This window comes from Malus domestica, chromosome 11 (genome assembly GCF_042453785.1).
Source record: "Malus domestica chromosome 11, GDT2T_hap1".
In the NCBI taxonomy this organism is placed as follows: Eukaryota; Viridiplantae; Streptophyta; class Magnoliopsida; order Rosales; family Rosaceae; genus Malus; species Malus domestica.
In genome coordinates this window covers 616583-635632 of record NC_091671.1, presented here as the reverse complement: position 1 = coordinate 635632, position 19050 = coordinate 616583, and the positions used below count along the sequence as shown (strand labels likewise).

Here is a 19050-nt window from a genome sequence, read left to right as displayed (position 1 = left end):
ATAAAAAAAGGTCAAATGACCAACCGACTGACCATCTTTAATCAGCTAGCCAGCGGGCTGGCTAGCCCAATTTCATTTGTTTTTTTGTTCTTTTCCATTTGTCTAGATTACTTTAGGGTTTAGGGCTCAGGTCTTTTTTTTGTCCTAGCCCATTATTTGTTTTTTATACCCAGCCCACTTTTCTGTTTTTTTTTTAATTTGTAATTTTTTTTTCTTACACAATTTCTCACATATTTTTCATCATTTCATACTATCTTACCTCATTTTATTTCAATTCTTCACATTCCATATTATAGCCCTTTGTTCCTTGGTTGGAAACGGTTTTTTGTGACAGGTTTAAAATGAGCTATATGGCTCTAGATTGAAGATGATAAAAAATATAATCCTAAGCTGTTCGTTAAAATATTAATATATTAATTTCTGGAAAAATTGCTTAACCGACAGCTCCCTCGCTGTCGCTTGCAACTGAAGCTCCCCAAGTCCAACGCACTCCTTTACTTCCTCACTCCAAATCTGTCACGCGCGACATTAACAGCCAACCCACCGTCCTCAAAACAAATGTAAACAAAAAAACCAGTGAAGTAAAACTAAAGTAACACACTTTGGTGTCTCTCGCTGCAGATCTCCATTAATCAACTGTAAGTAAATCCCCAGCTCCAAATCTCTGCTTTCTTTCCCCATTCATTTTCTTCCACTTTCTCTAAAAACCCATCATTTTTTTTCATGCATTCATAAGATCCGATCGGTTTTCCCACCTGGGTTTTCTCGATAACCCATGAAAGAATCGAATCCGGCCACCGAGCCCATCGGGCAAAACATCATCAAACTCATCAGCAACCTCTGTTTCTCAGTTTTTGTCTTTTCGGTGCTTATAATCACTGTAATTGCCATCACCTACCAACCCCCAGATCCGTGGCTGGAGTCAGCTCCGGCCTTAACAAAACTCTTCACCGATTCCGAGAACGCCACTTTCAAAGATGACAACTCTGTCCTCACAACCGGCGAGGATTTACCTCTTGCCCCCGCCGTAGCCCCGGTTTCTTCGGGTTTTGCAGTCATTACGGAGTCTGTGATTGCGAAAGCCGAAGCCGAGGTCTCTAATTCGACCAATTCGACCCTGTCGGACGGGTTGAATTGTGAGGATTTGGAGAGAGTGAATTGCTCGGACCCACGGGCTTTGATTGCGGTGGAGAGATTTAATTTGAGGATATTTAAGAACATCGTGTTCTTGGAGTATCAGACGCCGGTTAATGGGTCGAAGGCGGATGAATGTGATGTGTTGTGGAAGTTTAGGAACAAAAAGGAGAAGTCTTGGAGGAAGTATAGGGATTTTAGGAGGTTTAAGCTCGGATTCGGAGTGAATTGTACTTATAAGGTGGTGCACGCCGGAAGGTGGCATTCGGGTATTAATGCGAGGAGAGCGAGGAGGATTAGTAGTAATGGCACCAGGGGTGGTGGGAAGGCTAGAAGCACCCCACCAGTTCGTGATGAACAGATCAATGATACGATCCCTAGCCTGGGATCGGATAAGAATTTTAGGAGGGGGAGGTACTTGTACTATTCGCGCGGAGGGGATTATTGCAAGGGGATGAATCAGTTCCAATGGAGTTTCTTGTGTGGTTTAGGTGAGGCTATGTATTTGAACAGGACATTTGTGATGGATTTGAGTGTCTGCTTGGCAGGGAGTTATACTCTGAGTAATAAAGATGAGGAAGGGAAAGATTTTCGGTATTACTTTGATTATGAACATCTCAAGGAAACTGCCTCAATTGTGGATGAGGATGAATTTCTGCGGGATTGGAAGAAGTGGGATCAGAGCCATAAGAGGAAAGTGCCCATTAAGAAGGTTGCGAGCCATAAGGTGACGCCAATGCAGCTCAAGAAAGAGAGGAGCACTATTATATCGAGGCAGTTTGATGGGCCGGAGCCAGAAAATTACTGGTACAGGGTGTGTGAAGGACAGGCTGCTAAGTACGTTCAGAGGCCGTGGCATGCCTTGTGGAAATCGAAGAGATTGATGAATATTGTTACGGAGATCAGCGGGCGGATGGACTGGGATTTTGATGCTGTTCATGTTGTGCGAGGAGAGAAGGCGCAGAATAAGCAGCTTTGGCCTCACCTTGATTATGATACGTCCCCAGAGATGCTTCTTAACAAGGTCAAGACGATGGTGCAGCCTTGGAGGAATCTGTATATAGCCACTAACGAACGGTTCTACAATTACTTCGATAAACTGAGGTCTCAGTACAAGGTTCATTTGCTTGATGACTACAAAGAACTTTGGAGTAACACGAGTGAGTGGTACAATGAGACTTGCAATTTAAACAACGGACGACCAGTTGAGTTCGATGGATACATGAGGGTTGAAGTCGATACCGAGGTTCTTTACAGGGCAAAGACGCGTGTGGAAACATTCTATAATTTGACGGCAGATTGCAAGGACGGAATCAACACATGCTGACCAGGTTGGAGAAAAATCTAGTTCCCTATTCCATATTTTGATTCGCTTTTCGAATGATACAGTTGAATTCGTGTGAGGCTTATAGCTGTTATTTGCTTGTTCTTCTATTATATTGGATGTTGGCATTTCTTATTCATCACAGCAAAGTCTATATATGTTGTATTATAGATTCAACTCATTTTGTCTTTCACATCAATTTTAGCTCTTACAAGTTGTAGTCAATTCCATTGAACAAAAAACTGAATTGAAAAGTGGAGTCGAAGGTTTAAAACTTTAGATCGATGCAACACATTTAGATTTTCATTTCAACCTGCAGATTCTGAAACTTTTTTCATCGGTTTAACTCCGAAATTCCTCATGTAGCTTTAAATGCTATACTTTTTCTTCAATGCCATATCGTTACTTAAAGCCATCGTTGGCGTCCATAGTTTTACAGAATGCTTAAACAGGTTGTAGTGTTATGCCTACGGGAATGAAGAATTATGATTTAAGAAGCACATTTGTTACTGCATATGAAAGGAAATACTATATATATATCAGTTACATCCCAATCTTAAGAGGAATATTAGATTTCAGAATATCAAATATAACTAAATTCAACCCTTGCTTTTTTTCTAAACCAGTTCATTTGTAAAGTCAGTCATAGATCATTTGCATGGTTTTCTCCGACTTTCCAGTTTTGGGCTGGAGCCACTTGATTATGCAAAGGTATGTATTCCTGCAGAAATAAATAAAAACATGAACCGCTTTTAAGGCGAAAGGCGATGTAAACAAGCTATGTTTTTAACTTCATTTTCCCATCAAAGGTGTTTACACATTGAAGTAGTTTTGGGGTGGGAATGCTTTTGTAAGGGCTAAAAGTGCTTACAAATAACCAAAAAAGCTGTTTTTTTGGTGGTGTACAAGGAAACACCAAGAAGGAAGGAAGCACTTCCGATATTATTTATTAAATATTTGTTGAGCTTTTATGAGAAGCGTTTATGAGCAGAAGTATTTTCTACAAAAGCAAACTAAAACGGGAATTTGATATGGAACAGTATGAAAGCAGAGAGTGATGTCAGTACCTCCATCTTCTGTATCAGCTCTGTGGCAGTTTTTGCAGATATGACAATATTCCTAGCAGATAAAGTGATAAATCCCTCTTCCACACCTTTATCAAACAGACGAAGCAAGCAATCATAATACCCATCAATGTTCAAAAGACCCACCTGATTTGCAGACAAAAAAATGTAAATGTCTTTTTTTTAGAAAATTGGTTCATATGTTAAGTTCAAAGTTACAAACTCAAAAATGACATAAAGTTGGTGGATTATTATGATTTAAAAAGGTGAAATGTCCTTTTCCTAACGCTTTTTTTCTTCAACTTTTGTCCCATAATTTTTACAAGAATATACGAGTGTGAAACGGTTGTTGTGACAAAGGGCATGCTTCTAACGATTTGTCAAGGGAAAGAGTAAGCCTCAATCATATTATATATGGGTTTAAAAATGGTTACCAAGTCTTATCATGGCCATCCGTATCACATATCCTTATTGCTATCAAGCTAAAAACAAAGATCTGACTAGTAACCAAATACAGCTAAGTACTTGCTAGCTAATTCGGATGGATGACAGTTAAGAAAGAGGAGTATTAGGGTCCGTGGTGCGTTGGCACATGAGTACTTTTTGACCTTAAGATGCACCTAGATCTTATACTGACGCGTATATATGATTGGAAATTGTGCACTCATTCAAAGCGATCGATTGTGGCAAGATTCATTTAGAAATTGAAAGTTTATTAGTTTTGAAGATTCTACTGTTTTATCACAAATGATAAGACAATGAAATGTTTGCGCGTGAGCACCTTTTGACTTTGGAGAAATGTTAAGGAGATTCTCAAAGTGTACTGTGATTCTCTGTTACCTCACAATTTAACGTCAATTTTCGTGTCAACATTATAAAATATTGTGCAAAAAACAGGAGGTGATCAGAGATCCATGGAGAGTCCCACTATTAAAAGAAATATAAATTATTAGCAATTATAAACAGCTCAAAAGTGACTAACCATTACAAAATTCATTGAGAAATTGAAAGCTCTATCACCTAAGATCCAGTTCCCTCCATTGCATAGAATGCGGAATGATTTTTCCCACTCAGACCAATAGATTATTTTACTTGCATGCCATCATACAATTTTCAATTCAAGAAGCCTAGGAGCTTATGGGGTGAATATGCATGTTGAAAGAAGATGGGGAGAGCTAGGCAGCGGAGGGCATCATTGTGGTGGATGCAAAGTGGCTAATGCACTACATGAATGTGTAGTGTGGGGTTCTTAGGCGTTACCTTTAGGATGACCCTTTTTATAATCATTTCAAATAAAAAACTTATATAATACCAACAAATTTTCAATTTTAATGAACTTCCACATGTTTGATTAATTAATACTACAATTATAAATGTGACTTGCAAGTGATTGCACATGTTCGAAATTTACATTAACACATTATATCGATGAATAAAATGTTATGCGGTTCTTTGTCACAAAAAGAACATACCAAGTTCTATTTTCTTTTTCCAAATTTGGTGAGACAAATTGGATAATAGTTATGATTAAAGCAAGTTCAGAGTTCAACTCTCTCTTATGTTTAACATTAATTTCACACAAAATTACTTCATAAAGATAACTAGATTTTAAAACGCTTACATGAATTCATTTTGTGCGTACGATAAGATAGCTAGGGGGAATCTTATTGTTTTTTTACAATCATTTTGAAGTTGAAAATTTGTACGAGTTATTTAAATTTTCCAAATATCTGAGTAAACAATAATATCATTGAGGATGCCTATACTTTAGGGTTATTCGTCCTATGGCTCATGCAATCCATGATATATGCTAATTAAATCCAATAATTCTTCTTAGGTTATTGGATACCTAGTAGATCCCAACAAAAAGTTACAACTTTTAACTACTTTGGAGACTATTTACTTAAATTATATTTAACAAATTACGTAACGTGATTCTTGATAATTGAATTATTATGTAAATGTTTGTTTAACGAGTTTATTTACATTAGCTACACAACATATAGTCTGCAAATGTGGTCTAAATAAATAAACTCCCTAACATTTTTCTTTTTGCCCTAAAATAATAAGAGGAAACAATTAATATGTATCAAACTTACTGGTTTATCATGGATTCCAAGCTGAGACCATGTTATCATCTCAAGCAACTCTTCCATGGTTCCATACCCACCTAGTTATTCGCAGATATAAAAAATCCAGGCAAATAAAGAAGTAATTACTAATGAAATGCATGGTATATATCATGCATGCAGTTTAACAATTAATTTATTAATTACCAGAAGTTTAGAGATACTGTTATAATTGTAACTTTAATTAATTTGTTTTTGCTGGTTATAATTCAAATTAAAATTGTTAATAATGAAGGAAAGCACATGATGTATGTGTATATATACCGGGCAATGCAATGAAAGCATCAGCTCGACGAGCCATCTCAGCCTTTCTTTCATGCATGTTCGATACAACGAATACTTGTCCTACTGAATTGCCTGATATCTAAATAACATTCAATCACAACACAAAACAATAATCATCAGTTAGCATATGTATTATACGCACGCAGAAAAACTAGGAGAGAGAGAGAGAGAGAGAGAGAGAGAGAGAGAGAACCTCAAGTGGAATTAGGGCTTTTGGGATTACTCTAGCCAAAGCAAAAAAGAAGAACATTAATCACTTGATTAATTAATTAAAGATTCAAAAATCGTACTAGCTAAGCATATCTTTAAAATCCAAACTCTTGTTTTTATAACTTTCATGCTAATAATATAGTTTGAGGTAGTTATTATTAATTACTTGATCATCCTCATTGGTTAGTTCTTACCCAAGAACATGACATCCGCCATCATAAACCGTTTGAGAAACCAACCCCATCAACCCTACACTTCCTCCTCCATATACCAAATCCATCTTCCTCTCCACCTGCAAAATTAATCGATTAACTAAAAACCCTTGCAGTTAAAACCCTCAAATCCATCAAGCAAATTCACAATAAGTAAACAAAAAAATTTAATTAACTAATTAACCAGTGTGTTTTATCAGCTATATATATCGAGGTTATAAGTACCAACCAGTTCTTTCCCAAGTTGAAGAGCTGCATCACTGAATATCTTTCTGTGCCCAGAATTACTCCCACAAAATACACACACCGTTTTGAACTTACCCATTAATTATTTCTGCTGAATAAGTCGCAGGCCCTCTAACAATAAGAAGTCTACCTATCTCCACACACACACACATATATATATATACTCGATTTAACAATCCTGTACTGTGGAACTTGCATGACACGTGATAGGTGATGTTAACTGATTGGTACATATATAGGCCCCATGTATATGAAAATAATGCAAGTATTGTTCAATTTTCAGTCAAACAAGATTCTGCCTTTCTTTCAATCTCTTGTATTCTATATCTCATTTGTGTTTGGTGGGTGCACCAATAATATATTCCCTTCTCGATCTGCACCTTCATAGAATTTATGTAGAGGAGATTCATCGCTTGCTTTGATTTGGAAAAATCTTAATTGATCAACTATTGAGCTCTTTTATTGTATTCAAATACCAAATGTTGAACTCGTTGATTCTCTTTTCATCAACTATATCGGAAGAGGTTTGAAGTTTGAAAACTCACTCTTAATTGAAGAAAAAAAAAAATCTCTTTTGTTATTTGAAGATAGTTAAGTCGTACCCTCTTTCGCCTTGCTTATATAAAAAAGAAAATATTTATAAAATTACATTTTAATATGATATGGTCTTTTGACAGACCCATCTAGTGGCTAAAAACATATTGACTCAATCGTATTAACTAGTTTAAATGGTATACCTTAATACCTTTTAGTTTTTCATCCTATTGCTTGTTACTACTTTGGGTTTAGTTAGGATCATGCTTCAATCCTTTTTGATAAACTTCATGATTATGGTACTTAACCCCATTGTATAATTTGCAATGCATGCGTGGTTCTCACAAGTAGATGTTTTCTTCAATCCAATATAGGTCAAGGAACTTTAAAGCAAAAATGAAACTTTTGCTATGAATATGGAGAGCAACTTACATCGATCGCAATGTCACAGTAGTGGTTTACCCAATGCATAGATAAGTCTCTCTCATGAATCCTTAAGAACCACATATAGCTCCCATTGCTTGAAACACTTACCAACTTTTTTCTTTTAATATCTTATACTAAATGATCAATGGTGCACACTTGGGCCTTGACCATCCATGATTTAAAAGGCATGATACTAAAATGGGGGAAGAGATTCTCTCTTCCACCAAGGCCATCAGATCAAGTGATCCGGGCCTTCCAAATTTCATCCAACAACAACAACAACAAAACATTTTCCCACTAAGTGGGGTCGGCTATATGAATTCTAGAATGTCATTGCGCTCGGTTTTGTGTCCTTCCAAATTTCAACCAACAGCCAAAAATTATCATAGCTTTTAAGGGATCAAAACAAGTGGGCATTTGGATGAAATTTGGAAGGCCCGGATCACTTGATCCGGTGGCCTTGGTGGAAGATTTCCAGAGAGGATCTCTTTTCCTAAAATGGTGTTCAAGCGTGCATTATTTATGATGATGATGTACAATCACTGTGAGCCCACAACAAGGATTTAATTGAAGAAAATATTTTTGTTCACCAATCTAAAGTGATGGTGATGCTCACTATCTTATTTTTTATCATTTGATGAGTATCACCATCACTTAATTGGGATGGTGGCAAAAATGCACTCCTAATTAAAACGGAACTAGATCCCCTCCAGAGCTTAGGAGGCTGAGCCTCCTGAGCAAAGGATTTGAGCCGTTGAAATTTGATCTAACTGCTGCAATTATTATAACTTTTAAAGGAGTCCCCTGTTTGTAACCGTTGGATCAAATTTCAACGGCCCAGATCCTTTGCTCAGGAGGGGATCCGGTCCCAATTAAAACATCTCTCTCGTGCTTTATTATGATTATGATGCTTGACTAATCATGTTGAAATGCCTTTGGGCTTTGGCAGGCTACCTATAAAGAAATGTAAAACAAAGAACAAAGGCAGGAACCAAAAGAATTCACTTTTCTTTTTTGTTAGGATTGTGGAAGTCGACGTTCCATACCAAATTCATTGTCATTAACTGACAATGAAATGGACAATTTTTCAGTGTAGAACTGCTTTTCACGTCCTCACAGGTGTGTCCGAGGAATACCGTCGTAAGCATGACGGGCCTCCTCATGAGTCATGATCAATCTTTTTTAGTTGGGGTTGGAAGACATACAGTAAAACCAAGGACACATGAACATGTTGGTGAAATGTCTCTGGCTTAATTTTTTCTATTTTTTTCCATTTTATTATGAAGCGGCATTGCTGACTTTATGGCATTTGAATCCTTGAGAGTCTGCATGGATCGTAGTTTTCAAGTGGGAAAAGAAAATACTAAAGGGGACAGTAAAAAGCAAGCACAAAAGACTAGGATCAATGTAATTCGAATGATTGATATAATGACTCAGTTTGTATTAATTGTATTATACTCCTGTGTCCTGTGAGTCCAAGATGCCATGCTTTAACCGGACAGAAACAGTAAAACGCCATATATATGCATCCTAACATGATCTTAACTCTTCAAGTGTTCAAATCATCATACTAGGGACTAACAATCGGGTACTAATTTGAGTGCTAATGAGCATTTATTTTGTTTCTATGAACGGCTCTACAGGAGAGATTCTGTTGTGTCATCGCCCGGTGACACTCCATACTTTTTTCTCCTGCAGATGACATTCAAGTAAACCTATCAACATTGTTTGGAAGTAAAAAGAATAACAAAAAATCCCTTAATGTGATTGTAAGATATACACAAAAACCCCTAAATGTGAATCTTGATATTATATCATTGACTGAAGAGGTGTAAACAGCCATTTTACAAATGTTATTACAAAGAGTGAAAGCTAATGAAAACTTCGTTTTTTTTGGTAAAGAGTACTGTACAACTTGTAAGTGTAAACACTAATGGTGGCATGCCGAGTTCCAGCAACACTTTATTAGTATGCCACGCCATGACCCCGTTAATAAAACGTCAAAATCAATTGCAATCATCGTCATCAGCTATTGCTTCTGGGGAGTAATGGCCTCCAAAAAATCAGCATCTTTGATACATAAAGAAACTGCAACGAGGTGACACGGTATGCATCAGGTAGTCGTGGAAATGCTGGCAGGGAGCGCAGCGTGGCGTGCCACAAAGGACTCGATCAGCGGATTTACAAGGTCAGGTGCTTCATCCTTCAGATCAGACACATTAACAAATTACAAAATCAGCATTTGTTGTCAATGGGAACATTGTCAGTGTTTTTTCTAATCAAAGTCTGGAGTGGGTGATTAATTATATCTGCTAATAGGAAGTCTTTTCCCTATGCGTTTACAATTGGACTAACAAAAACCAGTTTCTCCGAGTCCTTCGGATTTTAGCATGCAATACAGAACCACATTGCATAGCCAACCGTCACAAAAACATATTAAATGACTCCATTAACCTTCATGCATGCAAACTTTTCAAGAGCTAAATTATGACGTCAGAATGTTTGTGAGAGAGAGAGAGAGAGAGAGAGAGAGAGAGAGAGAGACCTGAGGGCAGTGGCCAACATTAGGAAGAACAACGAAGTCTTCTACAGAATCAAATTTTCCATACTCACGTCCGAGTTCAATGGGCTCCCACGGATCCTTGTCACCCCAGCCAATCAAAACAGGGCACTGTAAAGAGAAGGGGGAAAAACAAGCTCCATACGTGTTAGTAATGGTAACTTTGATTGGTGTGACGGTTGGTAGCACACTTAATCATCTGGCGAGACTAACCTTCAATTGAGGCAATAGTTCCTCAGGAAGGGGGCCGCCCGAATAACAAATGAACTCCAGAAACACATCTACAGCACCAGGCTCAAGTCCTGGAAGAAGGATTTTTTGAACTAGTTCCTCTGTCACTTGGGAGGTGTCGTGGTAGCACTGAAATGAAAGTTGCTGTATCAGTAACATAATCAAAGCCAAAATGGCAAGAGTGCATGTTCATAACTTTATAGGTTCTCTAAGGGCAGAAGATAATTTGGAAACAGGTTTCCTAAGGCCAGATGAAAGTTTCTGAGATGTACAATTTGCGCAGCTACATGTTGCTTTAGAGTCTATATGCACATATCTGTTTTCGCTTTGCAACGAAGTTGCAGTACAAAGACTACATTCTTTGAAAAATTCCCGTTGTCTACATAAAAATTTCTGGTCATATGCTATGAATCTATGATTCTCAACCATGACAGAGTCATTAAAACAAAACTATATTTGCTTATCAGATCACCTTGGTTAATGCACTCGTATATTATAAGCTTATGAAAAAATACAATCTTGATATCGAAAAATACCTGGCTAAGGATATTCCTGACAGATTGTGGTGTGGCAACAGTTTTGAAGAAGTATTTGCCCACAGCAGTATTTCTGTCACAACACATGACTATCTTGAAATCCTTTTTTACACTCTAGAACTCTAATATGAAAAACAAACTATTTAATCCGCCTTTACCTCAGCAAGTTCTGAAAGGATTTGATCAATGGTCTCCCGTACCAAGGCTGCTTTGTAATATGCAGCATACGAAGAGAAATATTCAAAAGCATTATGCCCTTGCATAACTGTGGCTCCATAACTGCTGCCTGAAGACCGACAAGTCCTATGTGAAGCCATGAAAAGCACTTGTAAGGTTAGATCTTTTTTTATATCATTCAAAAGAAAAAGTTCAGAAAGATCAAGGGCTCCAAATATCTGTACCTCCGATAGAGTTGCATATAAAGAATGCTTCACCCTTGACAACATCAGTACAAAAATCATTTAGCTGGCTGGCCCATGTCTCAAATGTATAAAACAAAGTTTCCCCGAATTGACGAGGATTTGGTTTGTCTGAGTACCCATAACCAATAAGATCGATAGAGTATACCCTGTGTGATTTTGAAAGAACTGGAAGATTTTTCCTCCAATGATCACTGTAAAGGATAAAATGATTGTCATATGTACCGAAATTGACAAGTTAAAGCATGGGATGAAAGAGATCATGGACAAGATGAGGGTTTAAGTTCTAGATTGCAACAAAACCCAGAAATTCAGAGTTTGGTCTGTTGGTTTGTTCTTAAGCATTAACAACAGTTTCATCAGCTAATGATCTGACTAATTAAATCTAGTTAGCAAAGAATTAACTCTCTCCCAGTTGTGTACAAAATAATCCTACTAGCAAACTAACAGGCAACCAATGTAAACAGTAAAACCATGTACAAGTAAATTTAATGAAACCTCATACCATGCGTCGAGCTAACAAAAATAGATATGTCTCTTGTCTCTGTGTGTGTGAAATCATGACTGTAATTAGCAATTTGTGCATGTAATACCTATAGCAATTAGTTGTCTGCTTATGAGAAGTAATATGTGGATGATGTGGACCTGTTTGCTCCAAAACCATGAATCAAAACTAATGCCGGGCCACTGTTGCCAGCATGCTGATATCGGATAGAATAACCCCTCCAGTTCCATATACTACGGCACACAGAAGAAAGATAGCATTAGAAATATATTCATAAAAATTTCAAATAATTCATATCAATTACAATTCTCATGAATTAAAGGATCAAAGATACAATGCAATGGCAACCGAATCTGGAATACTCTTTAAGGCAACATCTGTGTTCAACTCTCATTAGCGGAACCTATATTGCGTCATATATCAAGTGGGGGATCAAGAACACAAGCTTTATAAAAGCATACGAGCAACTCGATCCGGGTTCACGAGCAACTCCGGGTTCAAGTCTTACTAGAATTCCAACATGAGGCAGAGGCAACTCATCCAAGTTTCTCTTTTCTTCCCACTTCTACTAGTTCATATGAGTTCCATTTACTATGGTTCGACTTAGTTTGCATACGATGTTTTAAAATTCAGCTACCTTCTGTCTCATCTTTTTTCAGTTCATACCGCTATATATGCTGATTTTACCACAATTAAACTTAATATGCATAAATCGGAGTATGATTTATACCAAGTTCAGTCAAAGGTTGTTCAGAAATTTAGTACGAAGGCTTTTTACGGCCTACAAAATAGTTGTCATGCACTCCTTCCTAGGGTGGAGCTATTTCGGAGTACCAATTACAGCTCCCTAACTAAGCTAAATTAAAGTCGTATAATTTGATGATTTGATCCCCAAAGTTCTGTTTGGTTCCCAAGAAACCGGAAACGAAGGACTTCACAAGTGCTTCTGGTATTCCTACTTTGTAAAACCAAACAGAACCATGAAACAAACGAATATGAGAAACTGAAAATATGGTACCTGCTTTGAACTTGGACGTCAGACACATTGTTTACTGAAGTGGTTGCTTCAACACTTGGAGGGTTGGTCTCACCAGTTTGACCATTCAGTGAAGAAAAAAGGATAAACCCGTTTGATTTAGCCCCAGAAAACTTCGACAACCTGCGAGGAATCTTAACTTGATGGAGATTTTGCATTTTTCTTTGAGAGGAAAATAGTGGAAAATCCAGTTTTGACAAGGACAGGGCGGGAGAGCTGGTGCTTGCCATGGCTTTGATGAGAGAGAGAGAGAGAGAGAGTGATGAAGTTTCCACTGAGAGTCTGTGATATGAAGCTCACATGGCGAACATAGATGATTGATTCTTGTGAAAGACAGAAAGCCAACGGTTGTCTAGGCTCGCTCCACGTACCCTACTTGCAACGTACCAATGCCATTGTCCTTCTTATCTTATTTTTAAAAGAAAAAAGTTTGTGGGCTCTTCATTTCTGTTCTCGAAAGTTTGATTCCACCGTTATGTTAGATATTTTTCATTGTGTTCGAAATATGGACAGATATTAAAGTGTAATTATATAAGTGGAGTGAAGTTTTATTTTGGGCAAAAGATAGTTTACTACCTTCATGTTTAGTGATTTTCAACATTTAGTACATTAATTTTTTTTCATCCCAGAGTCATACCTAAAGTGTAAATTTTGGGACAGTCTCATACATCCGTTAATCAAACTGTTAGTTCTCCCGTTAAATGATGACGCGTCACCCTGATTGGGCGCCACATGTCATTAAAAATTTATTTAAATAAAAATAATATTAAAATAATAATTAAAAAAAATTATTCTTCTCTTGTTCTTCTTCTTTTTCTTCTTCTGGGTTCGGTTTCTCTCTTCTTCTTTTTTTCTTCTTCCTCCTCCTTCTCATTCCTCCTCCTTCTTCTTCTCCTTCTTCTTCATCCTCAATAATATTTATAAAAAAAAAAAAAAAAAAACCCACCTGCAAAGAAGGAGAAGGAGGAGGAAGAGAAGAAAAAAACATAATACCCCCAGAAAAAGGAGGAAGAAGGAGGAAGAAGAAGGAGGAGGAGGAGGAGCAGAAGAAGAAGAAAGAAAGGAAAAAAAAATCAAATCCAGAAGGAGGAAGAATAAGAAGAAGAAGGAAGGAGGAGGAGGAGAAGAAGAAGAAGAAGAAAAAAAAAAAACAACCGAATCCAGAAGAAGAAGAGGAAGAAGAAGGAAGAAGAATGAAGAAGGAAGAAGAAGGAAGAAGAAGGAAGAAGGAAGAAGAAAAAAAAAAAAAAAGAGAAACCGAACCCAGAAGAAGAAGAAGAAGAAAAGAAGAAGAAGAGAAGAAGAAGAAGAAAAAAATATATTTATTATTATTATTATTTATTTTAATATTTTTAATATTATTTAATATTATTTTTATTTAAATATTTTTTTAATGACACGTGGCGCACAATCAGAGTGCCACGTTTGACTAACGGATGTATGAGACTGTCCCAAAATTTACACTTTAGGTATGACTCTGGAATGAAAAAAAATGGATGTACTAAATGTTGAAAATCACTAAACATGAGGGTAGTACACTGTCTTTTGCTCTTTTATTTTTTAAGTTGTTAAATTTTTAACACAATTATCTCACTAGTTGTTTAATGATACGGCCACAAGTTTGTTGTTCCTAAATTTTGTGTCTCCTCGTTATCTCTTTTCTAATTGATTGACATGTGTCTTTTCAACTTAACAAAAATAACACTGTTAACTTTTCATTAAAATTTGAATTTCCAAAAATCCTCTGGACACACCCACCTCAACCACCGGGAAAACATAATCATCCTCCAGTCTCTCAAAATCAACAAAAAGTCTTACATAAATTTTCAATACCTCACGGTACGGTAAGAGTGAAAGCAAGTAGATTTTAAAATGATTTTTTTCACAAATTTCCAAAATCGCCTAGAAACCATGATGCGTTACCAAGCAACTTTGAACACCTAAGTTTGTACAATATCTATTTTGTTATTTATTCATACTATAAGTTTATAACACGTGAATTAGTAACATCATGTAATTCTATATTAGTTACAAGTTTATAAATTTGTGAGTGTAAATCAGGCCAATTAGCCAAGGCAATGTTTTCGTCCCCTTACACCAGCGTCGAATCTCTAGCCCTATAAATTAGAGTAGCTCATCAAAAGTACCAATTCTTCAAGTTTGGTGCTATATAAACTTCCAAATATAAAATATCCCTCAAAACTTGTAAGAAAGTTGCGATACAAGCGACAGACAATCATCTTTTATGTCTTGTAAGTTCGAAATCTTGAACAAAATTGATTACATGCAAGGACTAAACTGATGCTACCAACTGAAATCAACATAAAGAAGAATCAAGTCAATCCTATGCATCCCTACCAAAAAATAATAAAGGAAAATAATAAAAAATATCAATCTGGAATGCAGTCATCTCGAGCTGTGGTTCGCATTGTCCAGCGAGATCCCTTCATCTTGATCATGGGACAGAACGAAATCGGGCACCTCTTCAATATCCTCTTCAGGCTGATGGACAATGAAAGGAAGGTAATTAAAAACGGAAATCGTGTTAACGCGGAAATTCAAAGAACTTGCACAGAAACTTTACAACCTTCCATAGTTGCAACAGATGCCATAACAGAAAGTCAATGATCATAACCAAGCAGAAAATCTTTCCAGCCCAAGCTCCACACGAGAGGTATCTACAATAAACAAATTAAGTAATTAGCAACCCTTGCCCCTAAGATGTTTCTGCATTCTCGAGACATCAAGATGGATGAATAATGACTCGAAGTTCTAAATCCATCACTGCCTCCTGATCAAGTTTACGTCTTGCCATCCAATTAAGGCAGCTTAACTAAAAAGCGGTGTCACATTTTATAACAAGAAAGTACACAAACACCCTCTCCTATGCTTGCAATCACTATTAAGCTAATGGATCTAGAGATACAACATTCAGCCTTTGGGATGCAAAAATAACCACTGGTGCATCCTTTTCACCCCAAATGATGAAGAAAAACTCGAGCAGATCACTCTGCTTTTACAGCAATTGATGTGATGAAGAGAATAGATGATCACATTTCTATGCACAACGAATTTGTTATAATAACCAGACTCAGCCAAACATCTCTATGAGCATGCAATTTCGATGTAAATTCCGAAAACACACCGTGAGAGTCGTTGTAAAAGATTTTGATTTGAGCATTTCAACGCACGGTCATAAACAATTTCTGTCCGTTTCGCCACATCATGCCAATTGTACAGTTCCTTCATCTAGAAACGAAGAAGCACGTTTTAACCACTGTACAAGTAGTAATCCTTGTCTAAAGATCACAATCAATGAAAGAGTGCACTCACACGATTGTGCATTTCTTGTGGGTCAATTGTAGGAAGTATAGATATCGCCTTCTCTATTGCTTGAACCATATCACTAGGATCTGGTTTTGCAAGTACAACCATGTCATCTGGAAGTACCTGTGTACAGAAATGAGGTTAGCTAAAAGCTCTAAAAGCTCCAGATCCACAAACACTATTCTACTAAGAGGTGGAAGATTTCACATTTCATACCTCTGGGACACCTCCTACACGTGTACTGACTGTTAATAATCCACAACTGGCGGCCTCTAAGATCGCTATGCAAAAAGCTTCTGTTAAAGAACTGCAATAAGGGTAAAATCCGCATCAGGAAAACATACAACAGAAGCAAATACATGAGAACCATGCCAGTCACAACTACAACTTGTTTGGCCTGAGTGGCGTTTCTCCCTAGTCTCCACAGTAAGCTAGTCAGAAAAAGAACTATGCTCCGATGTATTTGCATGCTATTGCAGCTCCTAATTTACTCATGTTTCAATTTGTTGGTAGGATCACCGCCTTTGGAAACACCACTTTTCAACTTCAGATAGAATCCAATTATAGCTGTTGTGATATTTCTATTAAAGAAAGAGAGAGCCAATTTGACTAGCGGTTAAAGTAAACGACCAAATCCCAACAATTAAAATTTTTTTTTTCACATGATTTGGTGTAGTTACAAAAGAAATTACAGAAACTGCTCTCCACTTCTTGAAGGGAGAGGAATCATGTGAAAGAATATATATACCTGTTTAAGAATATATGGCCAGAAATTAGGACGGATCGTACTTTAGAGTGTTGCACAGCACCTAACATTTCAACTCGATCTTGAAGAGAATGCTTTTCCCTCATTTCTTCCAACCTCACACGTTTAGGTCCATCTCCTCCAACAATGAAACGAACCTAACCACACATTTCTGAATGAGATGATTGAGTGCTAAACAACTATGCCAATAATTACATCCAATAATGCTACGGCTCAAATTTCGAACTACTCTCAACATTTTCGTTATAATAAAAGCACTCCCCTTAGGTTACAGCTTCATGCACCAAAATTGTTTTACAGGTAATGCTGACAAGTTATGAATATATGAACATTTCAATACGCAAATAGGGAAAATATTAGAAATGCAATATTTCATCTAATGCCATGTTAAAATACTCACATTGGGATATAAACGGCATACTTCTGGAATTACTTCAACAAGTAGATCTGCACCCTTTCGGTAAACCAATCTACTTATAACAACAATTACAATTTCATGACTACTCAGTCGTTCGGGTGCAGGCTTGAACATAGCCGTGTCAACTGCATTAGGTATTACAAAGACCTTTTCAGGTGGCAAACCTGACCTTAGCACTGTGTTTTCCTTGCTTGTATGAGAAACACAAATGGCCTGACTTACTTCTGCCAAAGTAAACTGCAATACCTTGTTCATGTGTATGCTTCCGGCATCAGCAAAACCATAGAGTGAATGATCAGTAAATACGACTTTGTACCCCATTGTGCGTGCGTGCATCAAAGCCTCATGGCAAAGAGTTGAGAAAGCTTGATGTCCGTGGACCAGCGATATTTTTTCTCGAATAAGGATAGTCCTTACAATTGGAAGTGTCCCATAAAAGGTGGGAAAAGTATTCTGCATGAGAAATGGTTTCCATGGTACATAATACACTTTCAGACCACCTGTCATATATCTCACACCAGAACGATTGTTGTAGGCATGAGTCATTACCACCACCTAAATAATCAAACAATGAAATTTCACTAGTCAACAACTAATCAAACAAAGGAAGCTGACTTGTATCATGAAAGAACTTCATTACTTTAAATAACTCAAATCACTTGGCAGAGACAATGTTCGGATCATATTAAAAAATAACAAGTATGTATCTGATACATAAGGTGACACCAGCCCCCTCTCATTCCATCGATCGTTACTCTAAACAAAACAGAGTTCCATCCAATGCCCCCCATTACCGAGATGTGAGCTCTGACATCCATGTGATGCAAAACCAACATGATAGTATTGTGAAATAAATCAAACAGCAGTTTCAATTCGAACTTTCGCTTTTCAGTTATATCAAAATAAATAAAGATAGAAGAAACACAGATACTGAACCCAGAAAGTGGAAGTGACAATGTGTTCTGACCTTGTGACCGAGCTTGAGAAGGCATTGTGAGAGATAATAGATGTGATTCTCCACACCACCGAAATTGGGATAGAAAAAATCAGAGACCATCAAAATTCTATGCCTTTTCCTCTCACCCATTTCTTCAATTCAGTTTCCTGCAATTAATTCAACCAGAAAAAAAAAATCAATCTTTATGAGAAAAAAGACACTACCGCTTGTTGTAAATAATGGATTTTTATTATGATCCGAACCCAGATAAAATATATGGCAAACTACATTGCAATTATGTAAAATTCTGTAAAATTCTGAGCTTTGATTAGTCGATGAGCTTAAAAGTATGAAATGGGATTTGTGAAAGAGAACGAGAGAAGCCAAATTACCTGAATATTACAGGGCAGCTGGATCGGAAAAGCTGAAGGCTTCGGTGAATTTGATAAATCGCATCTCAAATTTAAAATCCCTAATTTGAGAAATCGGAATTGGGGGCGGGCCGATGGAGAGAGCGCGCGCTCGCGCGCATGGTCAAATATGGAAGTTCAATTTTTGTGACATTATTTTACGAGTGCTGCTATACGCTCCCAACCAAGATTTAAAATATTGATGATATCGGAAATATCGATAGTCTAAAAACACAGAAATTTCAATGGAAATATTGGAATATTATCGATATCGATAAAAATTGAATAAAAACTACGGAAATTGTAAGAAAAACTTAGAAATTTTTATTAAAACTTTTCAT

At 37.0% G+C, this 19050-nt stretch overlaps 4 protein-coding genes and 1 long non-coding RNA gene across 6 annotated transcripts; 2 read left to right on the top strand and 3 right to left on the bottom strand.

Moving 5' to 3' along the window:
• Nucleotides 1-432: 432 nt before the first annotated feature.
• LOC103429787 (uncharacterized) lies at nt 433-2737 on the top strand. Its single transcript, XM_008367917.4, has one exon. The coding sequence runs from the start codon at nt 776-778 to the stop codon at nt 2459-2461; it is 1686 nt and encodes a 561-aa protein (XP_008366139.2). The 5' UTR covers nt 433-775; the 3' UTR covers nt 2462-2737.
• A 204-nt stretch (nt 2738-2941) lies between these two features.
• On the bottom strand, nt 2942-6740 carry LOC103429788 (probable cytokinin riboside 5'-monophosphate phosphoribohydrolase LOGL1). Its single transcript, XM_008367919.4, has 7 exons — nt 6588-6740; nt 6341-6438; nt 6130-6160; nt 5916-6015; nt 5622-5692; nt 3526-3669; nt 2942-3179 (listed from the first exon to the last, which is right to left on the bottom strand). The coding sequence occupies exons 1-7, from the start codon at nt 6681-6683 to the stop codon at nt 3102-3104; spliced, it is 618 nt and encodes a 205-aa protein (XP_008366141.2). The 5' UTR covers nt 6684-6740; the 3' UTR covers nt 2942-3101.
• On the top strand, nt 3080-3808 carry LOC139189289 (uncharacterized). The gene is made up of 2 exons (XR_011573040.1): nt 3080-3169; nt 3499-3808. It is a non-coding gene; the product is annotated as an uncharacterized lncRNA (long non-coding RNA).
• Nucleotides 6741-9355: 2615 nt separating the features above from the next.
• Nucleotides 9356-13284, bottom strand: LOC103429789 (uncharacterized). 2 transcript variants are annotated; one of them, XM_008367920.4, is made up of 8 exons: nt 12834-13284; nt 11956-12048; nt 11293-11504; nt 11050-11194; nt 10892-10964; nt 10338-10484; nt 10110-10235; nt 9356-9767 (listed from the first exon to the last, which is right to left on the bottom strand). In XM_008367920.4, the coding sequence occupies exons 1-8, from the start codon at nt 13079-13081 to the stop codon at nt 9678-9680; spliced, it is 1134 nt and encodes a 377-aa protein (XP_008366142.2). In that variant the 5' UTR covers nt 13082-13284; the 3' UTR covers nt 9356-9677. The 2 variants fall into 2 exon arrangements, with proteins under 2 accessions (XP_008366142.2, XP_008366143.2); XM_008367921.4 differs by having other exon boundaries at nt 11904-12048; nt 12834-13239.
• Nucleotides 13285-15001: 1717 nt separating this feature from the next.
• On the bottom strand, nt 15002-18877 carry LOC103446996 (phosphatidylinositol N-acetylglucosaminyltransferase subunit A-like). Its single transcript, XM_029087818.2, has 9 exons — nt 18692-18877; nt 18330-18466; nt 17345-17917; nt 16927-17081; nt 16395-16485; nt 16185-16301; nt 15997-16100; nt 15439-15529; nt 15002-15353 (listed from the first exon to the last, which is right to left on the bottom strand). Exons 2-9 carry the CDS (start codon nt 18447-18449, stop codon nt 15258-15260), a joined length of 1347 nt encoding a protein of 448 aa, XP_028943651.1. The 5' UTR covers nt 18450-18466; nt 18692-18877; the 3' UTR covers nt 15002-15257.
• Between the last annotated feature and the right edge of the window lie 173 nt (nt 18878-19050).